At 42.5% G+C, this 20,422-nt stretch overlaps 1 protein-coding gene across 3 annotated transcripts; it reads left to right on the top strand.

Moving 5' to 3' along the window:
• The first annotated feature begins 3,523 nt into the window (after window positions 1–3,523).
• Window positions 3,524–20,409, top strand: LOC106568075 (vascular endothelial zinc finger 1). Of its 3 annotated transcripts, XM_014138081.1 has the most exons (6): window positions 3,524–3,662; window positions 12,988–13,742; window positions 15,107–15,176; window positions 15,575–15,737; window positions 17,270–17,305; window positions 17,928–20,409. In XM_014138081.1, the coding sequence occupies exons 1-6, from the start codon at window positions 3,630–3,632 to the stop codon at window positions 18,272–18,274; spliced, it is 1,404 nt and encodes a 467-aa protein (XP_013993556.1). In that variant the 5' UTR covers window positions 3,524–3,629; the 3' UTR covers window positions 18,275–20,409. The 3 variants fall into 3 exon arrangements, with proteins under 3 accessions (XP_013993556.1, XP_013993557.1, XP_013993558.1); XM_014138082.1 differs by lacking the exon at window positions 17,270–17,305; XM_014138083.2 differs by lacking the exons at window positions 17,270–17,305; window positions 17,928–20,409 and adding an exon at window positions 16,941–17,252.
• Window positions 20,410–20,422: the final 13 nt, after the last annotated feature.

The raw sequence follows: 20,422 nt of genomic DNA, 5'->3' as shown, positions 1-20,422 counted from the left end.
GGAAAAATAACCTCTCCCTCAACGTCAAAACAGCAAAGAAGGTGGAGAAGGTGAAAAGCTTAAAGTTCCTCGGCATGACAAACTGAAATCCACACAGACATTGTAGTGAAAAAGGTTCAACAGCACCTCTTCAACCTCAGGAGGCTAAATAAATTTGGCTTGGCCCCTAATATCCTCACAAACTTCTACAGATGCACCATTGAGAGCATCCTGTCGGGCTGTATCACCGCCTGGTACGGCAACTGCACTGTCCACAACCACAGGGCTCTCCAGAGGGAGGTTCGGTAAGCCCAACGCATCATCGGGTGCACACTGCTTGCCCTCCAGGACATCTACAGTAACGGTGTCACAATAAAGCCAAGAAGATAATCAAGGACTTCAGCCACCCGAGCCACAGCCTGTTCACCCCTTTACCATCTGCTTCTATCTCCAGTCCATCAGACTGTTAATACATATTCTCCACTAGCTGGCCTCCACCCAGTACCCTGCCCTGAACTTTAGTCACTGTTAGTAGCTAGTTACCACCCGGTACTCAACCCTGCACATTAGAGACTGCCTCCCTATGTACACTGAAGAAAAATACAAACCCAACATGGAACAATTTCAAAGATTTTACTGAGTTACAGTTCATATAAGGAAATCAGTCAATTTAAATAAATTCATTAGCAGTGGTGTAAAGTACTTAAGTTAAAAAACTTTAAGGTACTACTTAAGTCGTTTTTTGGGGAATCTGTACTTTATTTTTTATATTTTTGACAACTTTTACTTTTACTCCACTACATCCCTAAAGAAAATCATGTACTTTCTATTCCATACATTTTCCCTGACACCCAAAATTACTCGTTACATTTTGAATGCTTAGCAGGACAGGAAAATGGTCCAATTCATGCACTTAAAGAGAAAATCCCTGGTCAGCCCTACTGCATCTGATCTGTCGGACTCACTAAACACATGATTAGTTTGTAAATTATGTCTGAGTGTTGGTGTGCCTCTGGCTATCCATAAATGTAAAAAACAAGAATATCATGCAGTCTGGTTTGCTTATTATAAGGAATTTGAAATTATTTATACTTTTACTTTTGATACTTAAGTACATTTAGCACTTACATTTACTTTTGATGCTTAAGTATATTTAAAACCAAGTAGTATTTTACTGGGTGACTTTCACTTTTACTTCAGTGATTTTCTATTAAGGTATCTTTACTTTTACTCAAGTATGACAATTGGGTACTTTTCCCACCACTGTTCATTAGGATCTATGGATTTCACATGACTGGGAATACAGATATGCATCTGTTGGTCACAGATACCTTAAAAAAAGGTAGGGGTGTGGATAGGAAAACCAGCCAATATCTGGTGTGACCACCATTTGCCTTACGCAGCGTGACACATCTCCTTCGCATAGAGTTGATCAGGCTGTTGATTGTGGCCTGCGGCCACTCCTCTTCAATGGGTGTGTGAAGTTGCTGGATATTAGCAGAAACTGTAACGTCCTGTCATACATGTCGATCCAGAGCATCCCAAACATGCTCAATGTGTGACGTGCAGTTTTGTTATTTTGGGGGATTTCCGTGTATTGTTTTGTATTGTTAGGTATTACTGCACTGTTGGAGCTAGGAAAATAAGCATTTCACTACACTTGCAATAAAATCTGCAAAATATGTGTTCGTGACCAATAAGATTTGATTTAAATTGACCTTATAGGTATGAGGTCTGTTGTTATATTGATAGGAGTCAAATAAATGTGTGTACTTATAAGCAGTGGTGTAAAGTACTTAAGTAAAAATATTTTTAAGTCCTACTTTGAGTTTGAGTATCTGTACTTTACTATTTATATTTTTGACTACTTTTACTTTTACTTCACTACATTCCTAAAGAAAATGATGTACTTTTTACTCCATACATTTTCCCTGGCAAAAGTACTCATTACATTTTGAATTCTTAGCAGCACAGGGACATAGTTAAATTCATAGACTTATCAAGAGAACATCCCTGGTCATCCCCACTGCCTCTGATCTGGCGGACTCACTAATTCTTTATTTGTAAATAATGTCTGAGTGTTGGAATGTGCCCTTGGCTATACATAAATGAGAAGAAAAAAAACAAGAAAACTGTGCTGTCTGGTTGGCTTGATATAAGCAATAAGAAATTATTTATACTTTTACTTTTGATACTTAAGTATATTTAAAACCAAATATTTGTAGACTTTTACTCAAGTATGAAAATTGAGCACTTTTTCCATCACTGGTTATAAGTGATGTGCAGGTTATATTATTTTTAATCAAGGTACCTTTATTTACACTGAGTGTACAAAAAATAAGGAACACCTGCTCTTTACATTACAGACAGACTGATCAGGTGAATCCAAGTTAAAGCAGCTTTCATGTGGATTTGGCTCCCAAGTGGCGCAGCGGTCTAAGGCACTGCATCTCAGTGCAAGAGGCGTCACTACAGTCCCTGGTTTGAATCCAGTCTGTATCACATCTGGCCGTGATAGAGAATCCCATAGGGCAGCACACAATTGCCCCAGCGTCGTCTGGGTTTGGCCGGAGTAGGCCGTCATTGTAAATAAGAATTTAATCTTAACTGACTTGCCTAGTTAAATAAAGGTTACATTTAAATTAAAAAATTAAAAATGTAATTAACCTGGTCAGTCTGTCATGGAAAGAGCAGGTGTTCCTTATGTTTTGTACACTCTGTGTAAATAAAGGTACCTTGATTAAAAATAATAGAACCTGCACATCACTGATTGAATAGGATTTAACAAGTTATATATATATATATATATATATATATATATATATATATCCACTTGTTGACAGATTAATTAAGGATTTTTAAGCCTGGAGACAATTTAGACAAGAATTGTATGTGTGCCATTCAGTGGGTGAATGGGAAAGACAAAATATTTAAGTGCCTATACAGACTGTTGTATAACTGTAGACTATCCGCTAACAAATGAGAACAAGATTGTCCTAATTAGGAAACGAAACGCTTTAAATAGCCTAGAGATAAAATAGTACTTCTAGCGCCGAGACCCCTAGAGGGCGTAGTTCTTCCATTGCGTATTGTATTAGACCATACGACGTACTTTGGCGAACCTTGGGGCTATCTATTGTAGTTTTTCCACGGAGATTACGAGTTTAAGCAAAAAGTATTACCATGGTGCTTGTATTATGTGTAAGGTAATGCGATTCCGAGGTCAAAATGTTCCTCAACGATCAGTCAACATTTATGAAGAAAAGCTCCCCAGTATTCCTACATGATGCCATCTGCGGAGCCATTGATTACCTCTGCTGTTTATTGAATGCCCCCTGCAGAATCAGGGAAACACAGACATAGGGGTGTTTGATAAATTTAGTAGCCAACACCAGAAATATTAACACCCAGTTTCATATTCTACTTAATATAAGTTGGATATTTAGGTTATGTAAATGAATGATATTTGAAACCTTTGTTGTGCTGAAAATAAGTAATATACTTTCTTATGAAAACTCCATTATTCCCGCCCTAAAATGCTTTCAAAGTGGAGCAGTCCAAGGGTTACAGGAAGTTGTAGCAGCTGCCATGTTTGGCTGCTTTGTTGTAGGTTTCTTGTAGGTTTCCTGCAGATTTTTTTAGGTGTTGCAATGGAACCGAGCTGGAGTACATTTCTATTTCAGGTAAGTGAACTTTGATACCCGAAAAGTAAGGTCATTGATGGAATAACTGTAGGAAACTAAAGACATTTACAGTCTGACGTTTTTCAAAGGTATAATTTTAAGTAAAGCTATCCAAGCAAAACAATGGTACATCAATCCAGGCTTCCAGCTGAGAGGTTGGGCATGACGTTTTGGAAAAATGTTATTTTCTCTCTTTTTCTGTATTACTATGGTGATGGAAAAAAACACAAATTAGTTGGCTTAGTTATCTAACTAACGTAAAGCTTTGTTTATGTTATGTAAGTTAGCTTGTTAGATCATAGCCAGCAAACGTTATTCATAGATCGATCATTCGCAGGCTCCAAGAACGCCACAGCCAGCCTTTTTTTTTTTTATTTGCCCGGAACCGTTGATCCGTTTTTTTTCCTTCTGTCTGACGGTATAACTTTACTTTATAAACAATGGCTAGCCAGTTAGCTTGTTTCCTAAAATAATTGGATCTCGGATCACTGATTTAACGTTTACTTAGTTGCTTTTTCGCCAGTCAGCGTTTAAGTTTTTCCTTCCCCCTCAATGATTCAAAATAGCCAGCTAAGTTATACCTACTAGCTAACATTATATGACCGCGAGTATAGAAGGAATTCAATTTGCCCACACAATAAAAACAGTGATTTATTTCAGTTTGAGAAAAGGAGATTACAATCCATATAACTATCTCAGTTTTAGCTAACTAACCATTATATTATGCAACATGGCCAGCTGGTTATATTTAAGTTAACGTTACTATTTTTGTCTTTGGCCTGCATTCAAGCTACGTTTCTTTCCAGATTTGCATTACAGCATCACTGCACCAACGTATCATATTTGGTTTATAAAATTGGACACATTTCTGCTAGCCTATTGGGCCGGGCATTAATAATAGCGATAAATCGTTTTTTCAAGCAGGTAAACAAAGGTCTAGCCTACAGTTGTAGTGGAATGATTATTGTGTTTGTTTTTCAACAAATGAAGGCCAAGGTAACCTCATGCAGCTAAGATTTTATCCATTAGCTGGCTTCTTGTATTTTATCTGATTTGGATCCTTGGGGACTGTTGGAATAAATTGTCATCATAGCTAGTCCTTTTTATGTCAAGTTCCACAACCACAAAACTATTCAATCCATTTGGCCTACTCAGAGCTGGGCCTACAATGTTGCAATTCAAAAATAATGATGGTTGTGTTCAATTGGGCAACCTGGTTCAAACCTGAATAGAAATTGTCCTCGTCATAATATTAGTATCACACACGTTTTATACATTATATTATAAACATTCCTTGGAGTTGACCTCACTCGTAAAAGTATGCCTAGGCCCCCAGCAGGACTGGATCAGTTTAACAGTCTGAAATCGGAGCAGCCTGATTTCTTCCCCCCACCTCCCCCTCCCAAGTGGTACATGGCTCCATCTTGAAAAATAGATTCTTTCTTTTTTGAATGGGAGCTCAGATAGTTTGACTGTTTAAAATTCTTATTCTACGGGAAAGCCCTTTTTAGCCCTGCTTTCTGCTTTGAAGTGATTGCTCTAATTGTCCCTGGTACAGCTAACTCTGTTCTGTTCCCAAAGTATTGGAAATGTGCAGCTGTTGCTGGCTAATTGGAGTGGGCCCAGAGCCTGTGTGCAGGGCCAAGTTGAGGCTAAGTGGCAGTCAGTCTCCAAATACTGAGCACAGTGCAGCAATTTTACTGAGGGTAGTATGTTGTTGTGTGATGTGATGATGCTAATGCGAACAGTCCCTCATTGATCGGTAGATGTTAGGAAGTGGCACATGGGGTGAAAGTTGATGTTAAATGCAGCCCTCTTGCTGATTTCTCCCATGCAACTGCTAGTTGCCATGAATCATTGTCATTTCATGTGACTCATTTTCACTTTCAGTGAGATTTTAAAGGAATTTTTTCCTCATTTTGCGGACAGTGCAGGAAACCAAAATACTGTCTATTTAGCCTAACATTATTATCTTAGTTGTCTTGATGACTCGTTGATCCTATCAGATTATTTCACCCCTATGGAGGAGCACTCTTTGTTGTCTCAGTGTAGATTTCTTTTAGCCCATCTCATCAGAACCACCGTTTAATCAAACGGTTGCAGCTCAGGGCCAGAGGGATCAACCACTTGTCACTACTCAAGAGCAGAGGGGGGAAAAATACTTTTATGAAAAAAAGTGGTGCTTGACAATGGCTATTGTGCTCTCAGAGAGCTAAAGTACACATAATCCTTCATTACTCATCTGCAACAGCGCATAATAAGAGGTGCGTCTGTCACTGGATGCCTTGTTCCTGACAGAAAGGCTGTGTGACGCTGGCTTCTGCGTCCGTATGACTCACGCTAAACGCCTCTCTCCTCTGGAGCCCTAACTCACTCATTGATCCCAAGGATGTTGGTAGCATGATAATGAGAATGGCCACAACAACCTCTCCTATATGACTCAATCTGTCCCTGGAGAATGCTTGAATAGGCTACCACAAGTATTCATTTCGTCTAGTTTAGCCTACGTCTAGGGTCTTTTTATTGCTCCACCTACGTCCTGCTAGTACCAGAGCTGTAAAATACCTCCAGTTGTCTATAGCTTATCCCACAGTAGAATGTTGGAACTGCCTGATTAGTGATAGCCTACTGGGAAAAACCCCAGGCTGGGATGTAATGTTCCAAAAATAACGATGTTCATTTCTGTTTTTAGGACAGACTTGTTAGCTAATCTGACATTGAAAACAGTGGCAAGGCAATACATTTGCACTCAAATTAAGGTTATTCATCAATGTTCTTCAGATGGCTATAAATTGTTTATTTTTCTAAAAGCTGCGTAGGAAATGAACAACCATGCTACAAAGACTTTCAAAATGTTATTTCCTATTTCACATGTAATTGTTCTTATAGCAAATGGTCAATAAACCATTAAATGAATCACTGTTTGCTACATAATAAAGTCTAAGCCAGTCACCGATCAGTAGTGTTGTTAGTGTCTTTTCAGAGTTGCTTATTCTCCCTGCCTTCCATTTTGATGTTATTTGCGTTGGAGTGACCCCAGCCTTCAGAGCACATTTGTATCAAAATGGTCAGAGCAGCGTGAATGCGCTGCAGGCCCTGCACATCTTTCTTGGGGCCAGGTTGTCTGCAGCAGCAGTGGCTGTGTCTGCTGCTGTCTGCAGTGTACAGCCCCCCCCCCCCTGGGCCAGTGGGTCCTGTTCAGACTGAGAGAGGGTTAGAAAATCATGATATTGATGACTAATCCTGGAAGGTAGTGAGTGTGAGCAGGTGCGCAGACAATAGGGGCGGGAGGGTGCGGTGGCGTTCTCCCTGAGTTCCTGGGTCTGAGAGCTCGTCTGGGCTGAGGTGTGTGTGTGTGTGTGTAGAAATGCAGACCCTGGCCCATGAATAGAGGAGCCAAATGGGTGAATATGTGCTTACAAAGACCTCTTGTTGAGCACTGAGTGCATCACTGGCCGGATTTGTCTTCCACAATGGGGCAGATGAAATAAGGAGGAGAATGTGGGATTTATTTTTATTTTCTCCTCCCCCTCTTCCAACCCCCCTCTCGGCTGGCCCTGGTGGGTGGATCGATGGATGGCTGAACGTGAAAAGGAAGGGTCAGGTATTTGACCTTTCCCTTTCGTACTTGCGGAAGAGAACGCAGTTGTCTTAATTGCAGCGTCCCTCTTTTAATTTCAGTTGGTCAATGTGAGGATGTGTGTGTGTTTGTCTGTTTCCAGTTATTTTTCATCTGATGAAATGGCCATGTTTCTATTAACTCAATAAAGTGTCCACATCAGAAAGACCCAGATGAGGAGACTTTGCCTCTCCATCCTACTCTATTATGCCTGCCTTTGGTCTCAGATGGAAATGGTCAGTGTGACCTGACCAATATGAATGTACATTTTTCTAGGACCTGGCAGCAGTTTTTACTGGATACAGTTTTTTATCTCTGGATGTCAAGATATGTGCGTAGCCCCCAAGCTGGGCTCTGAAGCTGATGAATGACAATCTAGTTGTAGGCTAGCCTACATGTTAGTGATGGGGGGGGAACTGAGAGATTTTTTTTGCAAAATAATTCATAAATAAACAAAGTTGGCACCAAAAGATGTTATATTTCATCCCAAAGCTTATTCTCCAGCTTCTTTTTAAATAGTGAGTCAACATGTTTTCAGCACTTTTTTATTTCATTGACTGATCAACTCATATTCTCATGCTTTCTCTTCTCTCTGCAGCAGACATGGCATAAGCAATATGTTTGGAACATGAAATTGCAATTAAATGTCAGTAATTGAATCGTGATAGCGAGAATCAAAATACATAATCATATTGGCACCTAAGTATTGTGACAATATCGTATCGTGAGGTCCCTGGCAATTCCCAGACCTACTAAATATAACGGTCACTATTTGTGGGGTCCTCCTCCCCAATTTAAGAAGCTCCAATGAACAGCAATAATGACCCTTAGCAGGCATGCTTGGCTCTCTTTGTGCACAGCAGCCCTAGTGCCATTCTGCCGATTATGTTTTAGAGCTGGATGTTAAATCCACCCAGCCAGGCCTATCAGCTCTGCAGACATCACACTGGCTAGCATCACATGACTGTTTGAACTACGCTAGATGAGAATACATTGACCTACGTTCTGCATAATTTAATGATAGATCACCTGAGGGTCACATTTCTCATAGCCTAGTATATTTAGCTAGATAAACATGTTAAATTATGATAAACATTATACATTTTTTTCCAGGACATTGTGGGTCTGTAAGCAGACACAGTTCTGCCACAGTCGGAGGATCCCCAGTCACATCCTTTTCCTAAAAACATCCCTGTCTGTCTGGTGCGGTGTCTGTGCTCCCCTGAAGTGTAGTGCTAAGCCCTGATCTAGAGGGCTGTTTAGTCTGCGCTGAAGCCAAGGAGGAGACAAGCAGACAACGTATTCCAGCGCTGCGTGATTTATTTATTAATGTCAGTCGGGTAGCTTCCCGCTTTGACGTCACTAACCTTCTCCCACAGCGGGGGACCTCTGCTCTGTCTGCTGTGCAGCACAACTATGTACTCTTGAAACTGACTGATTTAGCAACAACACATTAAGGCCTCTCCCCTCTCTGCCAGCTCCTCTAATTGGGCTGCTTTGGGTGGTGGCTGAATCTGGTTCTTTATGTGGATGGCAGGTTTCACTTAGTGTATTCAGTGTAATATGGCATAGATTCACCACTGCGGTTAGACATGGAGGCATCCTGTGGCTCTCGCCCGTACCTGGTGGCTCTCCTCTGTTTCCTGACGTGTGGCTACGGAGACGGGGCTTAACCTGCACAGCCCAGGGCCCACGCAGTCACACTGCTGAGGAAGAGAGTGGGTGGACTGTGTCTAACGCACACATTTCTGCAGTGGTGGGGAAAAAGTACCCAATTGCCATACTCTACCTAAAAATAGAAAATTGCTCAAGTAAAAGTCACCTAGTAAAATACTACTTGAGTAAAAGTAAAAAAGTATTTGGTTTTAAATATATTTAAGTATCAAAAGTAAAAGTATAGATCATTTCAATATTAAGCAAACCAGATGGCAATTTTTTGTACTTTTTTAACATTTATGGATAGCCATGGGCACGCTCCAGAAGAGGCTGAAGGGATGACCAGGGATGTTCTTTTGAGTGTGTGAATTAGATCATTTTATTGTCTTACTAAGCATTCAAAATGTAATGAGTACTTTTGGGTATCGGGAAAATGTATGGAGTGAAAAGTACATACTTTTCTTTAGGAATGTAGTAAAGTAAAAGTTGTCTGAAATCGTAAAGTACAGATACTGCAAAAAACGACAAGTTTTACGTACTTTACACCACTGCATTTCTGTTAATTCTATAGTTTTTTTTGTTCATGTTTTAGGGACACATTTGGAATGAAGTCCATTGTAATGTTGCGCTACTAGCTAACCAGGGGAGCACCTTGTTTAGCTAAGCTCATGCACAGGCTGATGCTGGGGGCACTAAGCTGGATTCTTCCCAGCCTGTCTCTTTTTTGGCAGACTACTTTTGCACACATGACGAATGCGCACCACCATGACAGGATCATTTTTCATATAGCAGATTTAGATTCCTCAGCAGCAGCAGGCTGTTTGTGTGCCTCCTCACTAATGACACAGCCAGGGCCTATTTTTGTCCCTGTAAAACACCCACAGTCATTGACCCTGCTTTTTTTTTGCGTGATTCGTCAAATAGATACCCCAAACGTCAATACTTGTGGCTCGGCACAAAGATGATTCTTTATATGGGATTTGGAAGTCTATAGAGCCTAGCAACTACTTACAGTGGGGTTTTAGCAAATGATTTTCCCAGTCAGTGTGGTTTTAGACTAAAGGGTTATTGTGACGATTATCTGGCTGAATGTTTTCAGATCTTCCAGTACATTTCCTCTGGTTGTCTTTGTTGTGTTGTTCGGCTGTCTCTCTTGCATGTCATTCAGCAGAGGGGCGGAAGTGCTGACTAGAACCCCCGCTGATATACTTTCAGTCTGCCCACTGCTCTGTTCTGGCCCCCGTGGTCTACTCTGCCACGCATGCGCCCAGAATGACTCACTGTCTATTTCGGTGTGGCTTCAGATGCAGTGGCTTTCGCCTCGCAATCATACCGGCAGGCAGCCGCGCTTTCACTCTCCAACTCTTTGCAGCGTCAATTCAGTGGAAGAGCTGTGAAATCACTTCAGGAAGGGCACCGCTCAGAGCCAGTGTTAAATCTCCATGTGTTGTGTAAACACATGTAACTACTGGGCCCAAGGCTAAAAGCTCAGACACAACGCTACGATTGTCGAACGTTTGCCTGCCTGTACAGTACTTAGCACATCTGAACAGTGTCGGCAGTTTTATGTTTTTATTTCACATTTGATGTTCATACCGCAAAGACCTTGGAACTCGCCTTTTTTGAAATACTCCAAACCAGAAAGTGGCAGTAGCGTTGTTTGGCAATGCATATCCCTGTGCATTGCCTATAGCGCAGATAGCTTGGAATCTAGACCAATGTTGCTATTTTGTAGAAAGCCCATGTTGATACTAGCCGAAAGGTCACAACTAGATAGCCAATTCATTTTGCTAGATAGTTATTTAATTCACTCTCCATAATCCCATAGTGCCAGCCCAAAGCCAATGGTTTAGCTAGCTATCTAACTTTAGCATCCTTGCTAACTAGCATAACATAGCTAGCTAAGGACACTGCACTAACTCGGAAGCTAACACAGGCAGCAGCTTCATGGAAAATAGCTAATCCATTGTGATTTAATTATGTCAATACTAGCTAGCTACAGTGGTTAGCTAGCTTGGAGGAACTATTTGGTGTTGTGCATTTAGCTAGCTACCATCCCATAGCCTACATTGCATATGAAGTGTGACTGGCTCATTTGTGGATGTCCGGACGTCCACTGACTAGCTTTGCGATTGTAGGTTCGTCGCTACCGGATCGGCACGCAGTAGGTATCACATTTGTTTTATCAAGAGAAGGAACGGCCTCCCACTGTGATAAGTAACTATCGGCAGTCTATCGGCAGTGAGATTCTCTGTGTGTTTCATGCTTGAGGCGGACAAGTCATCAAAGCAAAGCCTTCCTAGCAGCACCGGAGCATTTTAAAATGTGGCCTGTGAATGGCAGTGAGATTAAGCTGTTCTCAATAGGCCTAGTTGTTGCATGTGAATGGCTCCCAGATTAGGCTATTCCCAGTAGGCTGTGTGATCCAGTAAAACAACACAAAGAGCCTAATGCTAAATTAATTTCCTCCCAAACTATTTTCTCACTGCAAGAGCGGTTATATAAAGGAGGAATGTCAAGACATAGGCTAATCTCCAAAAAGTGCCGGGTTACATAAAGGAGAAAGGCAGAGCTACAAGGATGTGAGGTACATTTGGCTGACCTTTCAGTGCTCTCTCTTATAACAAGCCTGTAGCAGGCAGAGCGAGGAAGGCTCATGGTAGTTTCAACCTGTAGTTCTACTCTTACAATGATGGCCTAGGAACAGTGGGTTAACTACCTTGTTCAGGGGCAGAACGACAGATTTTTACCTTGTCAACTCGGGGATTTGATCTAGCAACCTTTCGGTTTACTGGCCCAGCGCTCTAACCACAGTTGACAGTGCATGTCAGAGCAAAAACCCAGCCATGAGGTCAAGGGAATTGTCTGAAGAGCTCAGAGAAAAGATTGTGTCTAAACATCGATCTGGGGAAAGGTACCAAAAAATGTCTGCAGCCTTGAAGATCCCCAAGAACACAGTGACCTCCATCATTCTTAAATGGAAGATGTTTGGAACCACCGAGACTCTTCCTAGAGCTGGCCGCCCGGCCAAACTGAGCAATCGGAGAAGGGCCTTGGTCAGGGAGGTAACCAAGAAGCTGATGGTCGCTCTCTGTGGAAATGGGAGAACCTTCCAGAAGGACAACCATCCCTGCAGCACTCCATCAATCAGGCCTTTATGGTAGTGGCCAGACAGAAGACACTTAGTAAAAGGCACATGACAGCCCGCTTGGAGTTTGACAAAAGGCACCTAAAGGTCTCTTAGACCATGACAAACAAGATTCTCTGGTCTGATGAAACCAAGATTAAACTCTTTGGCCTGAAAGCCAGGCCTCTCGTCTGGAGGAAACCTGGTGGCAGCATCATGCTGTGGGGATGTTTTTCAGCGGCAGGGACTGGGAGACTAGTCAGGATTGAGGGAAAGATTAATGGAGCAAAGTACAAAGAGATCCTTGATGAAAACCTGCTTCGGAGTGCTAAGGACCTCGGAGTGGGGCAAATGTTCACCTTCCAACAGGACAACAACCCTAAGCACACAGCCGAAACAGCGCAGGAGTGGCTTTCGGGACAAGTCTCTGAATGTCCTTGAGTGGCCGAGCCAGAGCCCGGACTTGAACTCGATCGAACATCTCTGGAGAGACCTGAAAATAGCTGTGCTGCGACACTCCCCATCCAACCTGACAGAGCTTGAGAGGATCTGCAGAGAAGAATGGGATAAACTCCCCAAATACAGGTGTGCAAAGCTTGTAGTGTCATACTCAAGAAGACTCAATGCTGTAATCGCTGCCAAAGGTGCTTCAACAAAGTATTTAGTAAAGGGTCTGAGTACTTATATTAAAAATAAAACTGAAATATAACATTTACATATTTTCAACGTTTCTAAAAACCTGTTTTTGTTTTGTTATTATCGTGTATTGTGTGTAGATTGATGAGGGGGGCGACAATATAATCAATTTTAGAGTAAGGCTGTTGCGTAACAAAATGTGGAACAAGTCAAGGGGTCTGACTACTTTCCGAATGCACTGTATGTTGTTGACCAGTGTTTAACCTTGCTGTGCTGTGTCTCTACAGCAGGCCAATGAAGCCCTCCACCACCAGCACCAGGTGGCCCAGAACAGCCTGCTGCCGCTGCTCAACTCTGGGAATGAGCCGGTGGACCAGAAGCCTGTGATGCCCATCCCCCTGGACCAGAAACCCCCCACCAGCGCCGCAGAGCTCCTCAAAGACAACGTGGCCAGCGGGGCAGGTGGCGGCAGGGGACCCATGCCCGTGGTGAAGAAGGAGCACAAGAGCAAGACGCCCTTCATCTGCGGCTACTGCAACAAGGCCTTCCGTGACAGCTACCACCTGCGGCGCCACGAGTCCTGCCACACGGGCATCAAGATGGTGTCGCGGCCCAAGAAGACGGCTCAGACAGCCCCCACCATGGTGCCCTTCATCTCCAGCCTGCCCAGGGAGAACAGTGGGCAGCCCTCCTACATCTCCACCATCGCAGGCATCCTCACCACGGCCACCACCTCCGTGTCCTCAGCCTCCAGCATCATGTCTCCAGCCTCTATGATCAACGTGCCGCAGCAGAGCCAGCCCAAGAAGCCTGCCAAGCCTGTGAAGAAGAACCATGGCTGTGAGATGTGTGGCAAGGCCTTCCGAGACGTCTACCACCTGAACCGTCACAAGCTGTCCCATTCGGACGAGAAGCCCTTCCAGTGCCCCATCTGCCAACAGCGCTTCAAGAGGAAGGACCGCATGACATACCATGTGCGCTCACACGACGGTGGAGTCCACAAGCCATACGTCTGCTCCGTGTGTGGGAAAGGCTTCTCCAGGTAGGCTCCAGCCATGCACCGTCACAAACCCTGGCTAGCTGTTTTATATTTCAAATAAAAGTGCTTGCTATTTATTACAAACCCATTTCAACTCCAACATCAACCAAGTTTGATCCTGTTAGTACATGGCTATTAGTCTACAATTTCTATATGGTGTTAGACGAGCACTGAGATGGAGTGTATGACCATCTGTTGTTCAATGTGACATTCTACATGTCCCATTGGCAGCTGCCCTCAGGCTCACGGATTTATAGTAGTGTTGAATAATCTTGACTCAGTGCCTTTGTGGTCCCCAGCATGTTTAAACAGTTGCGCTTTTAGAGAGCAGTTCAACTTCAGTGTCCCAGAGAGTTCCCTCTTGCGAGGACAGGCAAAGGAGAGGAGAAAGGCTGGGGGAAGCTGTGGTTCCCGCCAGCTTGTCACCACTTCCCTTTCCCCAGGGAATGCCATTAAAACTGGCCTGGGAGGCAGCAGCCTGGGAGGCAGCAGCCTGGGATTTCCTTTAACTCGCACCTAGTTTTCCCACTCTGCTCCAGTGTTGCTGCTTACAGGGCCCTGATTGTTTTAAGTCTGAGCCACCTGGAATGACTGAGCATTCCGGTCTTTCCAAGCAAAGCTAACAGTGGCCTTGTAAGATGGCCTCATTCAACATTTACGGCAACACCCACTCACTACTTCCAGTTATGCATCATTAGTCATATGTGCAATTCATTGGCATGAGTAATGGCAAAATTACAAATAACCATTGAAAAGCCAAGAAGCAAAGAGCTCTTACAGCTTGTTAGTTGTTCAAATAACAGCAGAAGTTTGGTGTGAGTGAATATTCCAGCGTCTCAAACTGATGTAAACATTATGCTCTCTGTCCAAACTATAATCTCAGAGCTCGGCTTGGTTCCAACACAGTGACGCAGAGGTTTATCGGGACACTGAAAAGTGAGAGGCCGGCTGGCAGAATAACGCAACTCTGAGTCACTGGCAGTTCTGCAGGCACTCTGTCTGTCTGGAAGCTGCTGTCCTCCTCAGTTAACAGTGAAACAAGAGAACAGCCATTCCGGTTCACAGCACTCATGAAAATATTCAAATTGACTCATCTCCTTTGTAACAAAACCACTACCAGTGTGAGTGTTTTGCTTTGGCCTAGCTGCCTGTGTTAGTTCTCCACACCATCATCGGTGATGAAATGATTTAGCTCCCAGCCTGTCTGCTGTAGTCCAGGTTTTCAGTCAAACTAACTAATGGTACCTCTGGGTGCTGCGATGAGTGAACATTTGAGTCTCACTGGAAAAGGTCAAAAGTACAGTGTGTGGTGTGTCCATTAATATTCTACAGCAAGATTGTAACTTTTCTTATCTTCTCTCCTCCAGGCCAGACCACCTGAGCTGCCACGTGAAGCATGTCCACTCCTCAGAAAGACCATTCAAATGTCAAGTAACGGTAAGAGAGCTAGAACTGTACTGTGTGGCCTCATTAGGACCACTTGTCAGCAGCTCATTATTGACAACTTGAGCTGCATGTCTGTCGTCTAGCATCAATTCTCCCACTTTGCACTTTCCTTTCTGCCGGCACGGACAGTAATTGTTTCCTATGCTAGACTAGTGTCTTTAAAATGAGCCCATTAGTCATAGTGTTGTAATGGCAGTCTGTCCACAACACCACACTGCAGTATGCCCTGTGGCCCCAGTAGAGACTTATGACTATCTATAAGCCTTTAAAGTTGGACATGTTCCATCCAGGCTGCACTTGGCACCGAGCTGGAGCACAAAGCTGTGTGGCCCTATGAATAGTAGTGTGCCTCTGGCCTGACCTTCTGACCCTGTCCTGTCCTCTCCCAGGCTTGTACTTCTGCCTTCGCCACCAAAGACAGACTGCGCTCCCACATGATCCGACATGAAGGGAAGGTCACCTGCAACATCTGCGGCAAGATGCTGAGCGCAGCCTACATCACCAGCCATCTAAAGACACACGGCCAGACCAACTTTAACTCCTGTAACAAAGGTATGTTACGTCAGTCGTATCTCACCAACCACTGCCCCCCCTCCCAACTCAAATAAAATCCTTTCAGGATTCCTAATAAAAAAATTAAAAAAGGTGAGAAACTGTTTTAAAATGACAACATTTGAAGCCCTTTTAAGTAATTTTACTTAATTATTTTGTACACACTTTGAACATTCACACTCCTCAATCCATAACTGACATTCTCCTAGAAGTTGTCTTTTACTCCATACCAAGACAGTGTGCCAGAGGCCAGTCTCTGGGCAAACCTCACATGACTGTGAAAATATCATCTGATTGATTGGTGCTGACTTCATCCTTAGGCAGGTTTCATTCTCTGTGTAGTTAGAGTAGCACTTCAGGACATGGAAAGTCCCACCGTACATTGTCCATGATGGGCATTACCATGTCTTCGCTGGTTACATTTTGCCCCAATTCCCTTGAGTACCATTCTGTTTTTAAACATGAATTGGATGTTTGTCTGAGTGGAGAGATGTATATGCTGTGCTGTTTTTTGTGGGTCTTCTGCTTGAGGTATGTCATCTGATGACATGTATTCTCGTTGACAGAAGTGAATGGCCTGTGGCAGAAATATGTTCTAAATTTAAAGCGCTTTCAGCAATTGGCTCGTGTTGGATCAGAGAGAAGTGGAACATAGACAATGATATCTGATCCAACCACAGCAAACTTACAGCTCCTCCACTCAATTGATTTGTGTGGCTTGCAAGATAATTAGAAGGGGGGGGCAGGGTTTTTCTCAGAGTATTGCTCTTCCATTAGTCTTTCTCATTAGTGTTATTGATATATATTTGGTGGTATGGACTCGATTACTTTGTATTACTGTTCAGTAAATAATTCAGAAAAGTCACTGGCACTGTAACCGTTTAAATATACTATAAATGTATAATGCATAATAATAACTGGCTTCTTCCTCAGCCTTCGTGCTATTACTGTCTGTATTTCCTGTTTTTGTTTATTCATCTGTGAATTTCCATTTGTGAAAGTGCTGTATTGGACTTGTGGTGATTCAGGCCGTTAGCCAACGTGTTTTTGTGATTCTCCTGTGGAACATGTACAACCCTGTTCATCTCTTCCCATCCAGAGAACACTGCATCATAACACATTACACATGGATCACTGCTCAGAGGTGTAGTCAATAAGAAAGCTCAGGCCACCTAATCAACATTTCTAAGTTTCCTCTTTCAGTAACACATAGACAGAAGACGCAACAAGGTCTTTCCCTGGCCACTGAAAGGAAAGATTCACTGCTGTGTTGTGTATTCACTCTGCGTTAGCTGCCACCTGAATGAGCACTGCCACATACAGCACAGAGAACACTACAAGTAGGATATTTTTTGTCACCACAGTAAACGTATGGCCCATTCCCTCCTCCCCCTGGGGACTAGCAAGCCGGGTAGTGTGTACCCACCTGAAGTGGGGCCTGTAGAGTGCACTGAGAGGCGTCCTAGCGGAGCAGCCTTGGCTGGCCTGCAGACAGTCCATTATAACCCCTGTGTGTCTGTATTTCTGAATAGGGGACTGGCAGTGGAACTCCTCAGGGGGACGAAAAGGTAATGATAACATAGCATTGTGTGAATCTAACCCCCCCCCCTCCTCCCAATAATACACAGTCACATCACACACAAGTAAAAGGCAAGCATAAATACAAGATGTTAGGCTGTTGGTAAACTTATGCCAGTGTGCCACTTCGTTTCCAAACATGGCATCATCATTGCATCCCTGGAAATGTTGTCTTGGAGATTTCTGTTCTAATTTTAAAACTGTTTTATTATACTTTGCACAGCAAGAATGACTAAGTCATTTTTTTGTTTTGCCTATACGTGATTACCTGCTTCGGTATTTGTTTTAGAAGAGCATGTATTTGCCGCATTTAAAATGGTTAATGGTTATTAATATAAAGGTTATTATAGTTCAGTCAGTGTGCTGCAGTAGCAGTAAAGATGGAGAGGAATGCTGACTGCATATACTGCAAAAATAATCTCTGGACTATTTCGCATACATTTGAGTGTGGAGATCATTTTTTTTGCAGTGAATGGAGAGCATTCCTCCCTCTGCTTAATGACGGAGAATAACCAATAACTATCAGAGTGTAAAGCTATTTGTTCGATTGGTTTAGCAGTGAAGGAAAGGACAACATCTTTAATGCTATATCCTCTATCCCCTGTTCTCTAGATAGTAATGACATTCACAACTCTGCCTCAGCCACACCTGTAACAGCCTCCATCACCACCACGATGAACCGGGGCAACTCCATCAACAACCCTGTCACAATAGCGGCGCAAATGAACATTTCCACCAATACAGTTAACGTCAGCCTCCAACACCCAGTCACCATCACTGGGCCCGTCAACATCGCCTCGGTCAACATCCCTACCACGGCACACATGAATATCGCCCACCCTCTGGCCATCAGCACCCCCATGTCCATGACAATGTCCGGGCCCCTCAACATCGCCATGAGATCCATGGAGAGTATGTCTTTTCTGTCCCAGGTCCTGCCTTCGTCCCCACCCTGGTAAAAACAAAAGGAGATGGAGAGAAGGAGAAAAATGAACCATCTTTCCCCAGCCCTCTGGCCCCTGACCCTTCCTCAGACATGGAAATGAACGTTTAGCTTACTTGTGCCGTGCAGTGGAGAGAACTACCCTGTCACGTGGCTCCACCCCAACCAATGTTACATCACAGACGAGAGAACCAGAACAGTTGTGTAGACGTTAGATAGGGTTTTGTCTATTATCTGAAGGACGTCAAACCTAGATGTAGTGAGTGGGATAGTGTTAAACAGTGATGTCAACATTCCAGTCAGGGTAGGATTAACAAGAGGGGAGGACTCTCAAGCCTCACGTAAACACCCATACCTTTGCAATGGAAAAAAAAAATACAACATTTTAAAAGGACTAATGCAATAAGTATGAATTGTTGGTTTTATTGTTCCACAAGTTATCTTGCAAAGACAATGTGTTATGTTTTATCTATAGCCTGCTAATCCGTATTTAATGTTTTTAGGAGATGAGTTCAACAAAAGGGACAAAGACTTCCATTTGGACGGAAGGTTATTCTTTTTTTTCACATCTGTGTAACTTTGTTTTTCAAATTGGATGTATGCTCTTGAGGTACATTGACTAACTTGTACAGTTGTCATGTTAATGTATTATCACCGTCAACAATTTATTCTGTATTTTGTTGAAGTGGATATCTGGACATTGTCCCTGTTGACTGTTAAATATGTAAAATTAGGATAGTTATTTTTCTCTTTACTAGGGATGGCAGAGGTGTATTTCTTTTATTTGGTCATCAGTTGATGTCAATTGTTTTATACAAACTGAGAAAGGAACGAGTCTTGCACTGAAAGCATATCCCATGTGTAACTAAACAGCAGTATTATCAAAGATGAAATTGGAGTGTTAGGTAACCAGCCTACATAATAACAGGGCCATCTAGTGGCTTACAAATGCCATTGGGGGAATGGTCCTGAAGTTCACCAATGTTTATTTCTTAAACTATTATTATCATGTTGGTGACAGATTAGTTTTGTTAGAAATATTTTAGAACCTTTTTATAATTTTGTTTTTGAGGACCCCAAAAGTTTGGACCTTCTGCTCAGGAAACTCGCTGAGAGTAGCCCAGTCAACTTTATTTTAGGTTTTAATTGAATACATGTCTAACTTAATCCTGGTCTTTCCCATGTTACTTTGTAATATTTAACTGGCCATATATCTTTGTTTGTTAAAAGAAAAAAGTAGAAGTCCTTCAAAGACTAGGGATTCAAGAACTGTTATTTTTGTTAACATAGCCATCCATTTGAATAATCTTGTAATCCATTTCAGTCTCCGCCTGTGTCATGGTGATTTATGGATGAGGTGACTGATGTATGAAGAACAAAACACTAATGATTTCTGAGAAGGTTATGAAAATAATGAATTACTAGATCATGTTGTAGTGTTGCTGCAGCCGAAGGAAGGCCAGGATTTAGGCAAGTCAGGCCAGCATGTCCTGGGCAGCACATCTCTGACATTATGGCTGTTAAGACCCATAGATTACTAGATAAGGCTTCTTACTTGGCTAAACCTAAGGATGTTCTCTCTAACAGTTTTCTTTGGTGAATGCCTTATCACCTTTGCAAGGTTTTTGTGCTGTGTGAGGTATAGTATACTCTGTCCTGAAAGAACACACACACATGATGCATGTGAGTTGTATTTCCCTCTGAGTTTTTTCAAAGAAAGTCCAATAAGTGTTTTCTTATGCATTGAGTAGATGCACTGTAATTGCCTATTCTGCTTGCCAAATTTTATACAATTATGAGATGCAACTAAGTGAATATTTTGAATTGAACATTTCAGCATTTTTAACGAAAGAAATGAAAAAATGATTTGGACATTTTTGGGACACCTGTTAAGGCAGTTGAATGTATATCTTTGTACAAAACAATTTTAGTTCTGAGGATGTGGTAGTTAAAATACTAGACATGTGAAAGATAATCTTTTGTATTAGAACATTAACAGCGGTAATTTTGTATATAAAGACTTTCTGATTAGCAGAAAGGTAAAACATTCCTACATTTTTTTTAAATGTATGTTTGTCAAATTACGTAAACATGCGCAATGTTTTATTTGCCTTCTATTTGGGATGTCTAAATAAAATGACTAAAACATGATGGTTGGGTGGCT

This window comes from Salmo salar, chromosome ssa13 (genome assembly GCF_905237065.1).
Source record: "Salmo salar chromosome ssa13, Ssal_v3.1, whole genome shotgun sequence".
In the NCBI taxonomy this organism is placed as follows: domain Eukaryota; kingdom Metazoa; phylum Chordata; class Actinopteri; order Salmoniformes; family Salmonidae; genus Salmo; species Salmo salar.
This window is presented reverse-complemented; position numbering and strand designations above follow the sequence as displayed.